Raw genomic sequence first — 17274 nt, 5'->3', positions numbered from 1 at the left:
GGTTGACCCCATATATAACTACAAGTGCTGCAATGGCTGCAAGATCTATGAGCTAATAATCTTTGTCTGCAATAAATTCGCCTCCTGTATCTAAGCTTTTCACCCAAGTTACGAGCCCTAGTAAAGGCAAATTTAGGTTTATCCCTAAGTGAAGAATGATATTGAACTATAGGCCAATATTTTAAAATTATTTTCTTAATAGCATTACTGTTGTTGGTGAATGGTAATACACACACCGTATGAGAATCATTATCCTTCTCTGTTGGTCGCATAAGCCAAGAGCGATGACAGTTCTTGGCTTGCTTCCAAGCTCTTTTGATAATTTTTTTAGGATATCCACGTTCAACAAATTTGTAATACAAATCCGTAGCTTGATTATTAAAATCAACTTCATCTGAACAAATACGGCGTATGCGAAAAAATTGACCCTAATATTAAATTTACGTATAAGAAGGACAAGGTCCGTATATCGTTTTTGGACATTAGCCTTTATATTCATGATAAAGTTATCTCCACCAGTCTACACAGAAAACCATCTGATCGCAACGCTCTCCTCCAGTATCAAAGCTTTCACCCTCGTTCTCTTAAGAATAGCATTCAGTGGGTCAATTTTTTCGCATACGCCAAATCGACTTATAACAAATACAAGAAAATTTGAATAGTACTCGTGCTTCCACCGGTAGCCAATGCAATCGTCGATAATAGGGACTGACATGTTATGACTTTCGGCTTTGACTTTTCTCAGTAGACATAACATGTCTTCTTTAAGCTAGTCACCCTTATATTCTATGTAAATCTATGTATATTCCACCTCTGTTTATACCCTATGCTGTCTATTAAGATGTTTCAGTATGTATTGTATTGACATTGGGGCTCATTGTCAAAGCACTTAGACTTACAAAGTTCCATATGTTACTATGCAACCTTGTAAGTCTTAAGTGCCTTGAAAAAGTCCTAAATGTCACTAGTACACTATGCCCCATACCTGCTTGCTGTCCACGCTGAGCTGGCTAAATCTCTGATAGAGATCACCGTTTCTTTCAGAAGTCACATTCACAGAAGTTCTTGCTGGAATACCAAGGTCAGCAGCTGGCTGAAGGTTATGGGTTAGCAGGGCATCTAGCTCTCGTTTGTTCTGTGAACCAGAAAAAAATTTGTAGAATTGGGGGGGGGGGGGGAATGGAAACTGTATATAAAGGTAGACTGAACACGTATCTGTGGAATAACCCCCTAATTCTATAAACTTGTGTACTGAAGTTTACACATGTGCATGTTATAGAATAGTGTTAATTGCAGGCATAACTTAATCTAATAAATTAGCTGCTAATTGTCATTAACTACCAATTGTTGGCTATAATTGGTGTTAAATGGAATTAATTAGCAGTTATATGTGAACTGCCCTTAGGGCTAGATGCACTAAAGATACCGACTCGATCGCTGTTGGCCGATTCTCCGGCCGATTCTGCAGCAGCGATCAATGTGCTATCACGTTTGCCTGCGAATGATTTGCACGGAGGTGCAAATCACTTGCATGCAAATGCGACCGATCAATCGTTCAGTGAGCGATTAACACATGCATCAATCGCTTGGCTATTTTACATGGGGTTTTAGCTAATTTGCATGGCCGGATTGGAAAATGGGCGATCGAGGGGGGAAAACACGCGGTGGGCCGTTTTGTCGGTATCAGCGATCGTCGCTAAAGCAGTGAAAACAGGTTTAGCGATGATCGCTGACTTCAGTGCATCTAGCCCTTAGTCTGTATTCTCTAAATTGGGTATGCAAACCTGTAGTGTGCAAATGGAAGGGGACGTGGACCTTGCAAAGGCATGAGTGGGTCGAGGCGTGCTTAGGGCTTAGGCGTGTTGGTTCTAGAATACTAGCAGTTATGCATTCAACAATCTACAGTTACATGCGAGCATTTAAACCAGTCTTTGAGCCAGTTTAAGCGCTTGCACCTAGTTTGGCATACAACTGGGGACTTAGGCTAATATTTCATAACAGCAATTGTGTGCACAATTGTTGTTATAGAGTTAGGGCCTGATTCTCGTTAGGACGTCAATCTCGGCAGACGTCTAAGAGTCGGCCACCAATCGCATGTCAATCATGCATCGGTGTCCTAAAGAGAATCGAGTCTGCATCGCTGAACAGACGCTTTAAATGTAGGTCAGCGTTTTGCAGACCTACATTTAAGGTGTCCGTCTTGTGCCTACGGAGATGCATAGGGGAGGCTTAATCACGCTCAAGGCCACTTCTGGGCAAAACCACATTCTCGCCCCGCCTTGGGTGTCCTAAAGCATCCCTATACGTCTCTGTAGATGTGCGACACGCCTACAATGTAGGCATCTTCCCCCCCCCCCCTTTTTTTTTTTTTTACATGCGGCCCAATTGGCTGAGACTTGACGGCAGGACGCCTACCATCAGGACGCGCGTTTGCAGAATCAGGCTCTTAGTGCTTAGGACCAGACTCTATATAAGACGCCTGAAGTAAGGGGCCTAGATCAGTTCACCTAGCCAATCTAGGTGCTTATCTTAATTATTTAAAAAGCTAAATCAGCAATGATAACAAGCAATTAGCACTTTATAATTAGCTTAAATTAAAAATTAATTGGGTGGTAGGCACCCTACTCGGTAAGCAGCTAGCGTTTTTTGGTAGGTGCCTAGCCCAAGGCACCTACCAGGAAGTAGGTGTGGCTAGAGGCCATGAGTGTGTTTGGCCTGTTTTGGACTTAGGTGCCAAGAAAACCCGGGCATAAGTAGAGTGCGCCTAAGGATAGGATGCCTACTGGTGCCTAAGTCCACTTTAGGTAGCACTAAGTATGAGTCTATAAATGGCACCTAACTCCAGATTAGGCACCTCAGTAATATTTATCTATTTTTTATTTTATTATTTATATACTACTTATATCCTAAATGGTTATACATTCAGGTACTTTATCATAGTTCCCTATCTGTCCCGATGGACTCAAACTCTATCTAGTGTACCTGGGGCAATGGGGGGATTAAGTGACTTGCCCAGGGTCACAAGGAGCAGCAAGGGATTTGAACCCACAACCTCAGGGTGCTGAGGCTATAGCTCTAACCCCTGCACCCTTTCCCCCCCCCTAAAAATATCATTTTAATAATGTAGATGCCTAAATTGTCTTCCTTTCTTATAAGTTTGGACATTTGAGACCAAGGGCCTGTTTTACAAAGCCGCGCGGTAACGGCCCCGAAGACCCTAGAGGTTTAAAGGGCTTTGGGGCTGTTGCCGCGCAGCTTTGTAAAACAGGCCACAGGCTTTTCTTATCCAAGGCCCCCCAAAAAAACAAAAACCCAACAATCTGGGTTTTTTTGGGAGCAAAAATGCTCCTCTGACACAGTAGCGAACGCAGACTCTGCACACTTTCCCAGCTTCATTTTCTATTACAATACGGCAGATGGTGGGGTGAATCGGGGCCTCCTCAGGGGGACACAGATCATATACTCACATCAGTGATTTTCACAACAAGAAGTCCCCGCACCATGTCTTCATCAATCATAATCAGCATTTGGGAATCTAGGTTCGCCTTGTTCACCACGAAGGAGCCAGACCCGTCAACTTTTATGGGGAGCCCAAGATCCTGCATTGAAGAAATAACCAGAAAATCTTTTTTTGTGTGTGAATGTTTTTTAAAAAAATACAATATCGTTGCCTTGCTTTTCTCACCTAACACGTCATAATCTAATCTGCTTACAGTATATTTTTGGCACTAATTTGGCTTCTCAGACTAGTAAATTATTTAACCTTTCCTTCCTTTCTTATGCATATGCAGTGTAATAGTTATGTGAGGAAGGGAGGGAGAAAAGGATTGTTAATGTATTAATTTTGTGTATTTTAAATGCGTTATGTATAATGCTCATGTTTAATATAGTTGTATTGCACTGTCAAAATTTGAAAATCAATAAAGAATTAAACAAATAAATAAATAAAGAAAGGAATGGCAAAAAAAACCCCAAAAAACCTTTCCTTCTTAGGTTGCATCAAGTATAATTAATGTTGAAAAATAGGGCTATCGCAAGCTTTCTATTTAACTCCCTCTCTTCATGATTTCCTTCCTCTGAAAAAAAAAAAAAAAAGGAATTTTGTTTCAATATAGCACAGGGATGGGCAACCACAGTCCTCCGGGGTCACAACCCAGTCGGGCTTTCAAGATTTCCACAATAAATATGCATGAGATTGATTTGCATGTACTGCTTCCATTCTATGCAAATATATCTCATGCATATTAATTATGAACATCTTGGAAACCTGAGTAGGTTATGGCCCTTGAGGAACAAGACTGACCAGCCCTGCACTAGAAACTGCCACTCGCATGTCAATGCACATATGCAAGCATTGGCGTAGCGAGGGTAAGTGGCGCCTAGGGCGATGGTCCCCTCTCCTTCCCGCCCCCCCTCCCACCGCAAGTCCACTCCCTTCCCTCGTACCTTTAAAAATTTCCATGCAAGAGCAACAGCACGAACTTGTTGCATGCGTCATGTTGGCTATCCCTCTGATGTCACTTCCTAGGCATGGACCCGGAAGTAATATCAGAGAGGCAACACTGACACAGGCAGCAGGTTCGTAATGCTGTTTGTACAGGAAAAATGAAAGAGGTACGAAGGAAGGGAAGGGGAGCACGCACTCGGCGGGGGGTTGGGAAGGAGGGAGGTGAAGAGGAGGATGGGTGCCTGCGCCCTTTACAAAAACCATGCCCGGGGCAGATTGCACCCTCTTTACTCTTTACTATGCCAGTGTACTGTATGCATGACTGTATTTTCAAAAGTTCTCATGTTACTGGCAGATGATAGCAGTAACACTAGGGGACACTAGATGAAGTTACAGGGAAATACTTTTAAAACCAATATTTATTTATTTATTTAATTAGATTTCTATCCCGTCCTCCCAGTAGCTCAGAAAGGGTTACAAGCGAACGTTCACAGTGGAATACATTTGGACAATACAAAGTCTATACAGCAACTTAAGTATAGGTTAAGAATGGAGAAGTGGGTGCAGGAGGAAGGGGGAATTTTAGGGGGCGATGGGGGTTGATTGCAGTTGGAATTTTAGCTGAAGAGGAGGAAATTAAGCTCTGGAAGGCGTTGCCAGAGGATGTGGTAAGAGCAGTTAACTTAGCAGGTTTTAAAAGAAGGTTTGGACAAGTTCCTGGAGGAAAAGTCCAAAGTCTGCTGTTGAGACATGGGGGAAGCCACTGCTTGCCCTGGATCTGTAGCATGGAATGTTGCCATTCTCTGGAATTGCTACTCTTTGGGGATTCTGTATGGAATGTTGCTACTATTTGGATTTCTAGAAAGCACAGTTACTTACCGTAACAGGTGTTATCCAGGGACAGCAGGCAGATATTCTTAACACATGGGTGACGTCACCGACGGAGCCCTCGGTACGGACCTTTTTAACTAGAAGTTTCTAGTTGGCCGCACCGCGCGTGCGCGAGTGCCTTCCCGCCCGACGGAGGAGTGCGTGGTCCCCAGTTAGTATAAGCCAGCTAAGAAGCCAACCCGGGGAGGTGGGTGGGACGTAAGAATATCTGCCTGCTGTCCCTGGATAACACCTGTTACGGTAAGTAACTGTGCTTTATCCCAGGACAAGCAGGCAGCATATTCTTAACACATGGGTGACCTCCAAGCTAACAAAGAGGGAGGTGGGATGGTTGGCCATTAGGGAAATAAATTTTGTAACACAGATTGGCCGAAGTGTCCATCCCGTCTGGAGAACGCATCCAGACAGTAGTGAGTAGTGAACGTGTGAACTGAGGACCAAGTGGCCGCCTTGCAGATTTCCTCGATGGGCGTGGAACGGAGGAAAGCTACAGAAGCAGCCATAGCTCGGATTCTGTGGGCCGTGACAGTTCCTTCCAGTGAGAGACCGGCCCGAGCATAGCAGAATGCAATACAGGCAGCAAGCCAATTTGAAAGTGTCCGTTTGGAGACAGGACGACCCAAACGGTTGGGATCGAAAGATAAAAATAGCTGAGGTGATGTTCGGTGAGCTCTGGTACGATCAAGGTAGTAAGCAAGGGCACGCTTACAATCCAGCGTGTGCAACGCCTGTTCCCCAGGATGCGAGTGAGGCTTAGGGAAGAAGACGGGCAACACAATGGACTGGTTGAGGTGAAAAGCCGAGACCACCTTGGGGAGGAATTTAGGGTGGGTACGCAGAACAACCTTGTCATGGTGAAAAACAGTGAACGGTGGGTCGGCAACCAGTGCATGCAGTTCGCTAACCCTCCTGGCAGAGGTGATGGCAATCAGGAAAAGCACCTTCCAGGTAAGGAGTTTAAGTGAAGTTGTGGCAAGAGGCTCGAATGGAGGTTTCATGAGAGCTGAGAGTACCACATTCAGGTCCCAGACGACAGGAGGAGGCTTGAGAGGTGGTTTGATATTGAAGAGGCCTCTCATAAATCTGGAAACCAGAGGATGAGCCGTGAGGGGTTTTCCGAGAATAGGCTCATGAAACGCAGTGATGGCACTGAGGTGGACTCTGATGGAGGTAGTTTTGAGGCCAGCATTGGACAGCGAGAGCAAATATTCCAATACAGTTTCCACCGCTAAGGAGGTGGGTTCCTGATGATGCCGGAGACACCACGAGGAGAATCTGGTCCATTTCTGATGGTAACATTGAAGGGTGGCCGGCTTCCTGGAGGCATCCAAGATGAGGCGGACCGGCTGAGATAGGTTCTCTGGAGAGGTCAGCCCGAGAGAAACCAAGCTGTCAGGTGGAGCGAAGACAGATTGGGATGCAGTAGAGACTGATGTTGCTGCGTAAGTAGAGTAGGAAACACAGGAAGGAGAATGGGTTCCCTGGAGCTGAGTTGGAGCAGGAGTGAGAACCAGTGTTGGCGAGGCCACCGAGGTGCGATAAGAATCATGGTGGCGTTGTCCTTGCGGAGTTTGGACAAGGTCCGCAACATCAGAGGAAGTGGAGGGAAGGCATACAGGAACCGATCCCTCCAGTCGAGCAGGAATGCATCCGGAGCCAGACGGTGAGGAGAGAAGAGTCTGGAACAGAATTGGGGCAGCTGATGGTTGTGAGGTGCTGCAAAGAGGTCCACCTGCGGAGTACCCCATCGAGCAAAGATGGAGAGCAGAGTCGGAGGGTCCAACGTCCACTCGTGAGGTTGAAGGATGCGGCTGAGGTTGTCGGCCAGAGAGTTCTGTTCGCCCTGGATATAGACCGCCCTGAGAAAGAGATTGCGGTCCGTGGCCCAGGTCCAGATGCGCAGAGCCTCCAAACAAAGGGGGCGAGATCCGGTGCCGCCTTGCTTGTTTATGTAGTACATGGCGACTTGATTGTCTGTGCACAGGAGGAGGACTTGAGGGCAGAGAAGATGTTGGAAAGCCTTGAGGGCGTAGAACATGGCTCTGAGTTCCAGGAAATTTATGTGATGACGACGCTCCTGTGGGGTCCAAAGTCCCTGGGTGCGTAGATCTCCTAGGTGAGCTCCCCACGCATAGGGGGACGCATCCGTGGTGATGATCATAGAGTGAGGGGGTAGATGAAAAAGTAGACCCCTGGAAAGATTTGAGGAGTTCAACCACCATTGGAGAGATTGCTGAAGAGATGATGTCACAGAGATGGGATGAGAAAGAAGATCTGTCGTCTGTGACCATTGGTTGGCGAGAGTCCACTGAGGTGTACGAAGGTGGAGACGTGCCAGAGGAAGGACGTGCACCGTCGAGGCCATGTGACCCAGGAGGACCATCATCTGTCGGGCCGGAATGGAGGGATGCATGAGTACCTGACGGCAGAGATGGAGCAGGGTCCGGTGGCGATCGGAGGGAAGAAAGGCCCTCATCAGCGTGGTGTCCAGAACTGCTCCAATGAATTGAAGTCGCTGGGTGGGAAGCAGATGCGACTTGGGGTAGTTGATCTCGAACCCCAGGAGGTGGAGGAGAGAGATGGTGTGATGAGTAGCCTGTAGCACAAGTTGAGACGTAGGTGCTTTCACCAACCAATCGTCCAAGTAGGGGAACACCTGGAGGTTGTGAGACCTGAGGAAGGCCGCCACCACTATAAGGCACTTGGTGAAGACTCTGGGGGAGGAAGCGAGGCCAAACGGTAGCACTTTGTACTGATAGTGGTGGTGTAGCACCTGGAACCGCAGGTAGCGGCGAGAATTCTGATTGATGGAGATGTGAGTGTAGGCCTCTTTGAGGTCCAGGGAACATAGCCAGTCGTGTTGAGAAAGAAGAGGGTAAAGCGTGGCAAGGGAGAGCATTCTGAACTTTTCCTTGACCAGACACTTGTTGAGGTCCCTGAGATCGAGAATGGGACGGAGGTCTCCCGTCTTTTTGGGAACCAGGAAGTAGCGGGAGTAGAATCCCTGACCCCTTTGATCTGGAGGTACTTCTTCGATGGCATTGAGAAGGAGGAGGGATTGAACCTCCCTCAGTAGGAGGGGGGTTTGAGATGAGTGTGAAGCAGACTCTACGGGAAGGTTGTCCGGTGGACGAGTCTGGAAGTTGAGAGAGTAGCCGTGGCGGATGATGTTGAGGACCCACTGGTCCGACGTGATGACTTCCCAACGGCTGGAGAAAATGGTGAGACGACCCCCGATAGGCTGTGGAAGAGGCAGCGAGGGTGGATGACTGGCTATGCCCTGGAGAGAAGAGTCAAAAGGGCTGAGACTGCTTAGCAGGCTGAGGTGGCTTAGAGGATTGAGTGGCCTGAGATCGAGCCTGGGCGTGGTGCTGCTGTTGGCGAGGTCGCCGAGATTGTTGGGGAGGCGGATTGAGTGGCCTGGCTGAGAACCTCCGCTGGTAAGATGATTGAGGCCGATAGGGTCGGGCAGGCGGAGCCTTCTTCTTCGGCTTGATCAGGGTGTCCCACCTGGTTTCATGGGCCGAGAGTTTCTGGGTGGTGGAATCCAGTGACTCTCCAAAGAGTTCATCCCCGAGACAGGGGGCGTTGGCCAAACGATCCTGGTGGTTGATGTCCAGGTCGGAAACTCTGAGCCAGGCTAGGCGACGCATGGCTACGGCCATGGCAGAGGCCCGAGAGGTGAGCTCGAAGGAGTCGTAAATAGAGCGGACCATATATTTGCGCATTTGGAGAAGGCCAGAGATGTGTTGTTGGAACAGCGGGACCTTGCGCTCAGGAAGATACTTCTGGAGGGCAGACAGTTGTTGGACCAAGTGTTTTAGGTAGAAAGAAAAATGGAAGGAATAGTTGTTTGCCCTGTTGGCAAGCATGGCATTCTGGTAAAGCCTCTTGCCAAACTTGTCCATGGTCTTACCTTCTCTGCCAGGAGGGGTAGAGGCATAGACACTGGAGCCCTGAGTCTTCTTTAAAGTGGATTCCACCAGAAGGGACTCATGGGGCAATTGAGATTTGTCGAACCCCGGAATAGGGATGACTCGATAAAGGTTGTCCAGCTTACGTGGAGCCCCCGGTACCGTAAGGGGGTTCTCTAAGTTTTTGTAAAAGGTCTCCCGTAGGATGTCATGAACGGGGAGCTTGAGAAACTCTTTAGGAGGCTGTTCGAAATCTAAAGCCTCCAGGAAGGCTTGAGACTTCTTTGAGTCAGATTCTAAGGGAAGGGACAGGGCTGCAGACATTTCCCTTAGAAACTTAGAAAATGAGGACTGTTCTGGTTTAGATGTGGCATCGGGTGCCGATGGTTCCTCATCAGATGAGGAGGGATCCTCCTCGGTACCGAGAGGAGTCTCCTCCCATAAATCAGGGTCCCTGATCTCTGGTGCATGTCGAGACACCGGGGTGGAGGGCGCGGTGTGGCGAGTCTTGGACAAAGACTTACCAGAGCGGACGGAAACGGTACCAGGGGAGGACGATCGGCGTCGATCTCGGTCCCGAGAAGCATGCCGTGCCGCCTGGTGCCGAGAAGGATCCAATGTGGTCTGGGAATGAACCACCGGATCGTCATGAAGTTGCTGGGCCGAAAGGATCGGCATAGAGGTGTCCACCGGTACCGTAGGAGTGGACACCGGGGGCTCGGTGCGGGGCTCGGGCCGGTCTGGTACCGGAAGGAGCGGTGCCAAGATAGAGGGTAACAGTTGTTCAAGTTGTTTCTTCAACTGCTCCTTGAGCTGAGCTTGTAGGATGGCCGAGATACGGTCATCCAGGGGTGGCATCGGAACCGCTTTCTTTTTCTTCGGTTCCTTTGATGCCGCTCCACGCCCCGGCGATGAGGAGGCCGATGACGAGGCACTCACCGAGATCGGGGCGGAGCGTTTGCGGGACCGGTGCGATGCCGGTAGGGACGGTGTCGCCACCGTAGCTGGAGGGCGCTCGAGGGAAGAGGAAGGCTTCTTAGCCGGCTTACCTGGCGCCTGCGACGCCGATGCGGGGTCGGTCGGCGTCGAGGATGACGGTGCCGATTTTGGAGGTACCGCCGTTGAAGATGAGGAGTCCATCGCCGACTCGGTGCCGAAGAGAAGGGTTTGTTGGATTCTTCGGTTTTTAAGCGTTCGTTTTTGCAGAGTGGCACAGCGGGTGCAGGAGTCCGCCCGATGCTCCGGACCCAGACACTGCAAACACCAATTGTGTGGGTCAGTTATGGAGATCGGGCGTGCACACCGCTGGCACTTCTTAAAACCGACCTGCGGGGGCATGAAGGGGAAGATAGCCTCCGCAAAATCGAAGTCCGAGGCCTGTATAATGGCAACAGGCCCCGCCGGGGCAAAAACGAAAGAAAGGGAAAAATCAAAGTATTTTTTTTTTTTTTTTTTGCAAATTAAAGAAAATTAAACCCGAAGGTAAGGAAAGAAAAATTCAGGAAAAAAGCGCGAGCGGGAAGGCAGAAAAGTGATTCAACGGTCGTTGAAAAAATACACGCGTCTTCTTCGCTCCGCGGAAACGAAGAAACTGGGGACCACGCACTCCTCCGTCGGGCGGGAAGGCACTCGCGCACGCGCGGTGCGGCCAACTAGAAACTTCTAGTTAAAAAGGTCCGTACCGAGGGCTCCGTCGGTGACGTCACCCATGTGTTAAGAATATGCTGCCTGCTTGTCCTGGGATAATCTTGCTTACTCTGAGATAATGGAATGTTGCTATGCCTTGGGTTTTGGCCAGGTACTAGGGACCTGGATTGGTCACTGTGAGGATGGGATACTGGGCTTGAAGGACCATTGGTCTGACTCAGTAAGGCTATTCTTATGTTCTTATTTAAAATGGATGAAAAGGAATGTCATAGTACCTGCGTGGCTTTGCATTTGTTTTCCAGATGCATGTTCCATTGTAGCATGCTTTCAATTTGAAGGTCTCCCATGGCTACAAATTCACACTTGCCCAGTTTGAACTTTACATCAATATCATGCTTTAACCATTTTCCAACTCTGACGGACAGCTTGCTCTCTCTCGGAATTCCCTTCAAAGAAGGAAGCTCATGTTGCAATTCCATTTCTACTTTGATCTCTGGTTGAAACTCTGCGTTTGCTTTAAAACAGGCAAAGTCATCACCTAATGTCAGGACAGAGAGAAACTCTGCTTGGCAGTCATCGAGCTGAAGAAAACCGCCAAGTTGCATCTCAGCTGGGATACCAAGATCCTGTCAAAAAAAAAATAAAAATGATATTTTAAGGATTTAAACTCAAAGGAAAGGTAATAACTTCCATATTTTTCTTGCCAGTATAGATCAACACAGTCAATGCTCTAGAATTTGCAAACAAAATACATTCACTGGAAAATGTAAAATGCATACAGACTCACTTCTCCACTGCTGCGGAAATTAATCTTGTTCACTTTTGCAATGCTGGTAAAGTCTGTTAAACATTCATAAGAATTCACAAATTTGGGAGGAATTTTTTCCCAAAATTGATTACATAATGTTATTTTGAACTTTTCCTTATAGGTACACCTAGCCAGTCCAGTTACTCAGTGGTGTAGTGAAGAGAAGTTTGACCCTGGAGCAGAGGCACCCAAAATCACCGCATCATGTGCCCCTGTACTCTTCCTGGCATTGCCATGCACCCCCCACATGTGGCCCTACCCATATCGAAGGTTCCTATATAGCTCCAGAAAAAGGAGGATGGATGGAAACATCTGGGTTTTACTTCCATTACTTTCATTTCCATTTACTTCCATTTCAGTGGAAATAAAATCCAGATGTCTCAATCTGTCCTCCTTACTTTCAATGGAAGTAAAACCCGGATGTCTCAATCCACCCTCCTTGTTTTGGAACCATATGGTAACCCTACCCATACCTCTTCAAATCTTTGCTGGTCACGAACAGCATCTTTTACCCGCCGCTCGCAATGGCTTCATCCTTCCCTCTGATGTCACTTCCTGGTCCCTCTAAAGTAGGCAAATCTGAAAGGAGCTATTATAAGGGCAACAAACTACAGTGGTGCCTCGCATAACGGACGCCTCGCACAGCGAACGCTGCGCACAACGAACTTTATGTCTTGATCCGTACAACGAACTTCGTTTCACACAACGAAGTCGCCCGAGCTGCATCCTTCCGCGCAGGCACTGCGCTTAACTGCCCTCTCTCCGCCTGGCTCCCTCTTGCCCCCCCGACTCCCCGACACGATCGGGGCAAAAAGGAGCCCAAGCCCTCTTGCCCCGCCGATTCCCCAACTCCCCACACAATATCGGGCCAGGAGGGAGCCCAAGTCCTCCTGGCCACGGCGACCCCCTAACCCCACCCTGCACTACATTACGGGCAGGAGGGATCCCAGGCCCTCCTGCCCTCGACGCAAACCCCCCTCCCCCCAACGACCGCCCCCCCCAGAACCTCCGACCGCCCCCCCAGCCGACCCGCGACCCCCCTGGCCGACCCCCACCCCCCTTCCCCGTACCTTTCTGTAGTTGGCCGGACAGACGGGAGCCAAACCCGCCTGTCCGGCAGGCAGCCAACGACGGAATGAGGCCGGATTGGCCCATCCGTCCCAAAGCTCCGCCTACTGGTGGGGCCTAAGGCGCCTGGGCCAATCAGAATAGGCCCGGGAGCCTTAGGTCCCTCCTGGGGGCGGGGCCTGAGGCACATGGGCCCAACCCGACCATGTGCCTCAGGCCCTGCCCCCAGGAGGGACCTAAGGCTCCCGGGCCTATTCTGATTGGCCCAGGCGCCTTAGGCCCCACCAGTAGGCGGAGCTTTGGGACGGATGGGCCAATCCGGCCTCATTCCGTCGTTGGCTGCCTGCCGGACAGGCGGGTTTGGCTCCCGTCTGTCCGGCCAACTACAGAAAGGTACGGGGAAGGGGGGGGGGGGGGTCGTGGGGGTCGGCCAGGGGGGTCGCGGGTCGGCTGGGGGGGCGGTCGGAGGTTCTTGGGGGGGGCGGGCGTTGGGGGGAGGGGGGTTTGCGTCGAGGGCAGGAGGGCCTGGGATCCCTCCTGCCCGTAATGTAGTGCGGGGTGGGGTTAGGGGGTCGCCGTGGCCAGGAGGATTTAGGCTCCCTCCTGGCCTGAACAACTAGGGGGGGGGGTCGCCAGGGCCAGGAGGACTTACCGTAAGCACCGTAAGGAGGTAAAGAAGGAGATGTTAGGGCATGTAAAGTAAGGGCATGTAAACAGTACCCGGCGTATAAGACGACCCCCGACTTTGGGGAGGATTTTAAGGTACTGAAAAGTCATCTTATACGCCGGCAAATACGGTATGTTTTTAGATGTATCTAAATAAAAATAATAACAAAAAATTTATCTTTTTTTATGTCATCTTAGCATATTTTATGCTACAGAACGAATTATTTTTTTTAACATGTATTGTTATGGGAAAACGCGTTTCACATAACGAACTTTTCGCATAACAAACTTGCTCCTGGAACCAATTAAGTTCGTTGTGTGAGGCACCACTGTATTCTGTAAGGAAATTAAATAAAAGTAAGAGGAAAAGAAGGCCACTTTGGTTCTCAAAGCAAGGAACAAGAGGTTGGCTTTCATAAACTACAAAAGTTCACAAAAAGAGGAAGACATGCAAAAAGATCTGGAAAAGTTAAGAAAGGTTGGTCAAGTAGTCAGGAAAGCAAAGATAGAAATGGAAGAAAAAATATCTAACATGGTAAAAAAGGGAGACCAACATTTTTTATATATATTAGTGATAGGAGGAAGTGCAAAAGTTGCATTGTGAGACTCAAAGGTAAAGGGGAGGAATATGTAGAAGCTGATAAAGATAAGGTTGAATTCCTTAACAAATATTTCTGTTCTGGGTTCACAGCTGAAGCTGGGAGTAGGACTGCAGAAGACTAACACAAATAGGGAACAATTTCACTATGTAACAACTTTTATTGTTGTTCCTGGGTAATAAGTGTTGCTTCTATAATTGTCTATACCACAAAAGTATAGAAAATGGCTATCGTTCCCCTCAACCTTTGCTTTTGTGACCAGGACATTGATATTTTCAAATTTACCATTTTTGCAGAACATTCCAGATTGATTCCAAGCTGAGTAAACTTAGGAGGCCTTTTACTAAGGCGCGAACATCCGGCAGATGCATTTTGCTATGTATGCGGCCAATTTATCAAGACAAGAGGGAAAAAGTATTCCACTGAAGCATCTGCTAAGATGTGCGATGCCTACTAGGCATATTTTGGCATACCTGTTGGAGATCAAGACAAATCTTGGGCATCTCAATTCATATGCAAGTACTCTCAAAAAGCTCTGGAAGGTAAGACAATTTTGTTTCTCACTAGGATGGTGGAATTTTCTGCTATAAAATTTCTTAGAATGTTTAATTTTTTTAAATATTTAAATATTAAAATTTTCAGTGTTTGAAAATATATCATATATGAAATATGTTGTGAGAATCTTATACATATACATCATACACATCCTGGAACATAACGATGAACTAAAGATGACGTAGTTAAACTTGTAACTATAGGCTCCTTTTACAAAGGCGTGCTAGCGGTTTTAGCGCGCGCTAGCCACTACCACCTCCTCTTGAGCAGGCAGTAGTTTTTCAGGTATCACGCACTATAGCGCGCGCTAATCTGGTGTGTGCGCTAAAAACGCTAGCGCACCTTTGTAAAAGGAGCCCTATATATTTGTAACTGTGACCTAACTGTACTGATCTACCTGTACTAGCAACTCTATCGAATGTCAATGTCAAACTAAATTGTCTATTGCAACCTCCTGGGTAACTGACCCAACCTCTTGTAATGTAATCTGACCTTGAAATGAACAGGTAAAGGTGGAATAGAAAACCTGATTAAAATAACATTAGTCATAGGTGGGCAAGAATGTTCTCGGTAATTGCGCCGATGTTGTGGAATGCCCTACCGAAGGAATTAAAGTTAGAAAAGAACTCCAGATAATTCACAAAAGGGATATAGACTATCCTTTTCTCGAACTACTTCAACCGAAATTATGAAGTGGATAGAGAGAGGGAATTAGAACTTTCAGGGATGAGTGTAAATAGATTATAGTTAATTGAAATGGCCAACCTCCTTAAGAGGTATATTAAAAAAACCAAAAACCCACATTTAGCTATGAAAACAAAAACAAAAAACTGTGGATACAGATGTTCTGGAGATAATTTATTATACACTGACAATAAAAACATGAAAATTCAATTTAAAAAGTACAATGATAAAAAATACAGTGATAAAAATCCAACCGGACCCTACACGGTCCGTGTTTCGGCGAACATGCCTTCCTCAGGGGGTCCAATGGTTTGCAAACTCACATATAAAGAATTGGACTGAAAACAGTCTATTGTCTTTAAACATGTGAGCAAAGAACACCACAGACAAGCTGGCGTTTTTTTGCTACTTCAGCTTGTCTACGGTGTTCTTTGCTCACATGTTTAAAGACAATAGACTGTTTTCAGTCCAATTCTTTATATGTGAGGTTGCAAACCATTGGACCCCTGAGGAAGGCGTGTTCGCCGAAACACGGACCGTGTAGGTCCGGTTGGATTTTGATAACAGTATTTTTTATCATTGTACTTTTTAAATTGAATTTTCATGGTTTTATATGTCAGTGTTTAATAAATTATCTCCAGAACATCTGTATCCACAGTTTTTTGTTTTTGTTTTCATAGCTATCTGGTAGAGCTCGGAGTGCTTGACAGCTGGCAGAAGGCCTGGTGGAGAGTCTGAGCAACAAAGAGGCCCTCAGGAAGAGTGAGCAACTAGGAGAGTCCTCAAGGAGAGTGTCTGAGGGACTGGAAGAGTCCTCAGAGAGACTGAGCGGCTGGGAGAGTCCTTAAGAGTGTGTGTCCAGGAGAAGACAACTGAGCAACTGGGACAGGATTATAATATAATACAAAAAAAAAAATCAACTTACCTTAAGTGTGACACACTTATGATTCACTGAAACTGCCCAGTCTGAGTTAGTGGTATTTCCTGTCCCATTTTCCACTGAAGCTTGCCCATCAGCTTTAAAGGTGCAATTTCCTAGGGCAATGTCCAGCAGGGTCTTGGGCCCGTTTTGTTTTGTCATCATCTTGACTTTGTTTTCCTTGGCAATGCCCAGAGATTGAAGCCAAAGGGAGGCATGACTGAATCCGATCTCCATGCTTTGTTGGTTGCCACACTGCATGCGAAGACTCAGATTGGCAAAGGAATCACTGGAGGAGACGTAGCCCATGAGGTCAGCTAAACAATCACTGGGCAGAATGGAACCATTAAACGAAAGCTTTGTTGGAACCAGAGTCTAAAATTTATAAACAAAAAAATTACTATGAAGTAGTTTCAATCATCCATTCCGTATACTGTAATGTTTGTTTGTAGTTTCTAGGCAATGTTCAAATGAACATATCTGGTTAGTGCCACTGTTATAGAATTATTCTCATTTTTGTCCACTGTGTGGATCACACTCATGCTGCTGTTTAGTATCAGAAAAGACACTTTTATACTGGGACTACATGGAAACCTGATCTGTAGTTGTAATACCATGTTATTACTACTAGAGATCTTGGTGGCCATTTTAAGACTGAGGAGCCACAACGTCCTACTTCACACGAGGAATCCTCAATAAGGCTGGGTACTGGGTAGGAGGGGGGAAGGGGGTTGCAGATACATGCCTATTTGGTGCCATTGGGCCGTGGGGGGCACTGGAGAAGGCTGCCATGTTTATGTGGGTCATTGTGCTATCAGAGAAGGTCAGGTGATGGGGGTTGTGCTATCAGGTGGAATGTCAGGGAAGGGAGCTGGGTTGGATGTTGCCTAGGAGGGGTGCCAATGCTGGCACTGGCACTCTTTGCAGAGGGAGCAGCAATTTTACAAAGCTGCATTCACATCTATGTGGGGACAGGAGGGGGAGTATCTTTGAATTTAATCACATTAGCAAATATTGCTCAAACAAGTATATTTTCGGAAGGCATCGGAACAACCGACTACTCTTAACCTACTCAG

General features: G+C 47.3%; 1 protein-coding gene across 6 annotated transcripts in view; it reads right to left on the bottom strand.

The window, feature by feature from the left end:
- LOC117369188 overlaps positions 1 to 17274 on the bottom strand; it is a 293723-nt gene that overhangs the window by 94885 nt on the left and 181564 nt on the right. For all 6 annotated transcript variants that reach the window (XR_004541095.1, XM_033963328.1, XM_033963324.1 and 3 more), the window contains 4 exons: positions 16205 to 16573; positions 11175 to 11525; positions 3468 to 3599; positions 986 to 1135 (listed from right to left, as the gene is read on the bottom strand). Coding sequence is in view for 5 of the 6 variants with exons in the window: in XM_033963328.1 (XP_033819219.1) it covers positions 986 to 1135; positions 3468 to 3599; positions 11175 to 11525; positions 16205 to 16573 (1002 nt within the window). In the remaining variant the exon portion in view is untranslated. The remainder of the gene's footprint in view (positions 1 to 985; positions 1136 to 3467; positions 3600 to 11174; positions 11526 to 16204; positions 16574 to 17274) is intronic.

This window comes from Geotrypetes seraphini, chromosome 11 (genome assembly GCF_902459505.1).
Source record: "Geotrypetes seraphini chromosome 11, aGeoSer1.1, whole genome shotgun sequence".
Classification (NCBI taxonomy): Eukaryota; Metazoa; Chordata; class Amphibia; order Gymnophiona; family Dermophiidae; genus Geotrypetes; species Geotrypetes seraphini.
Note: the sequence above shows the minus strand (reverse complement) of the source record. Positions and strands in the feature narration are given on the sequence as shown.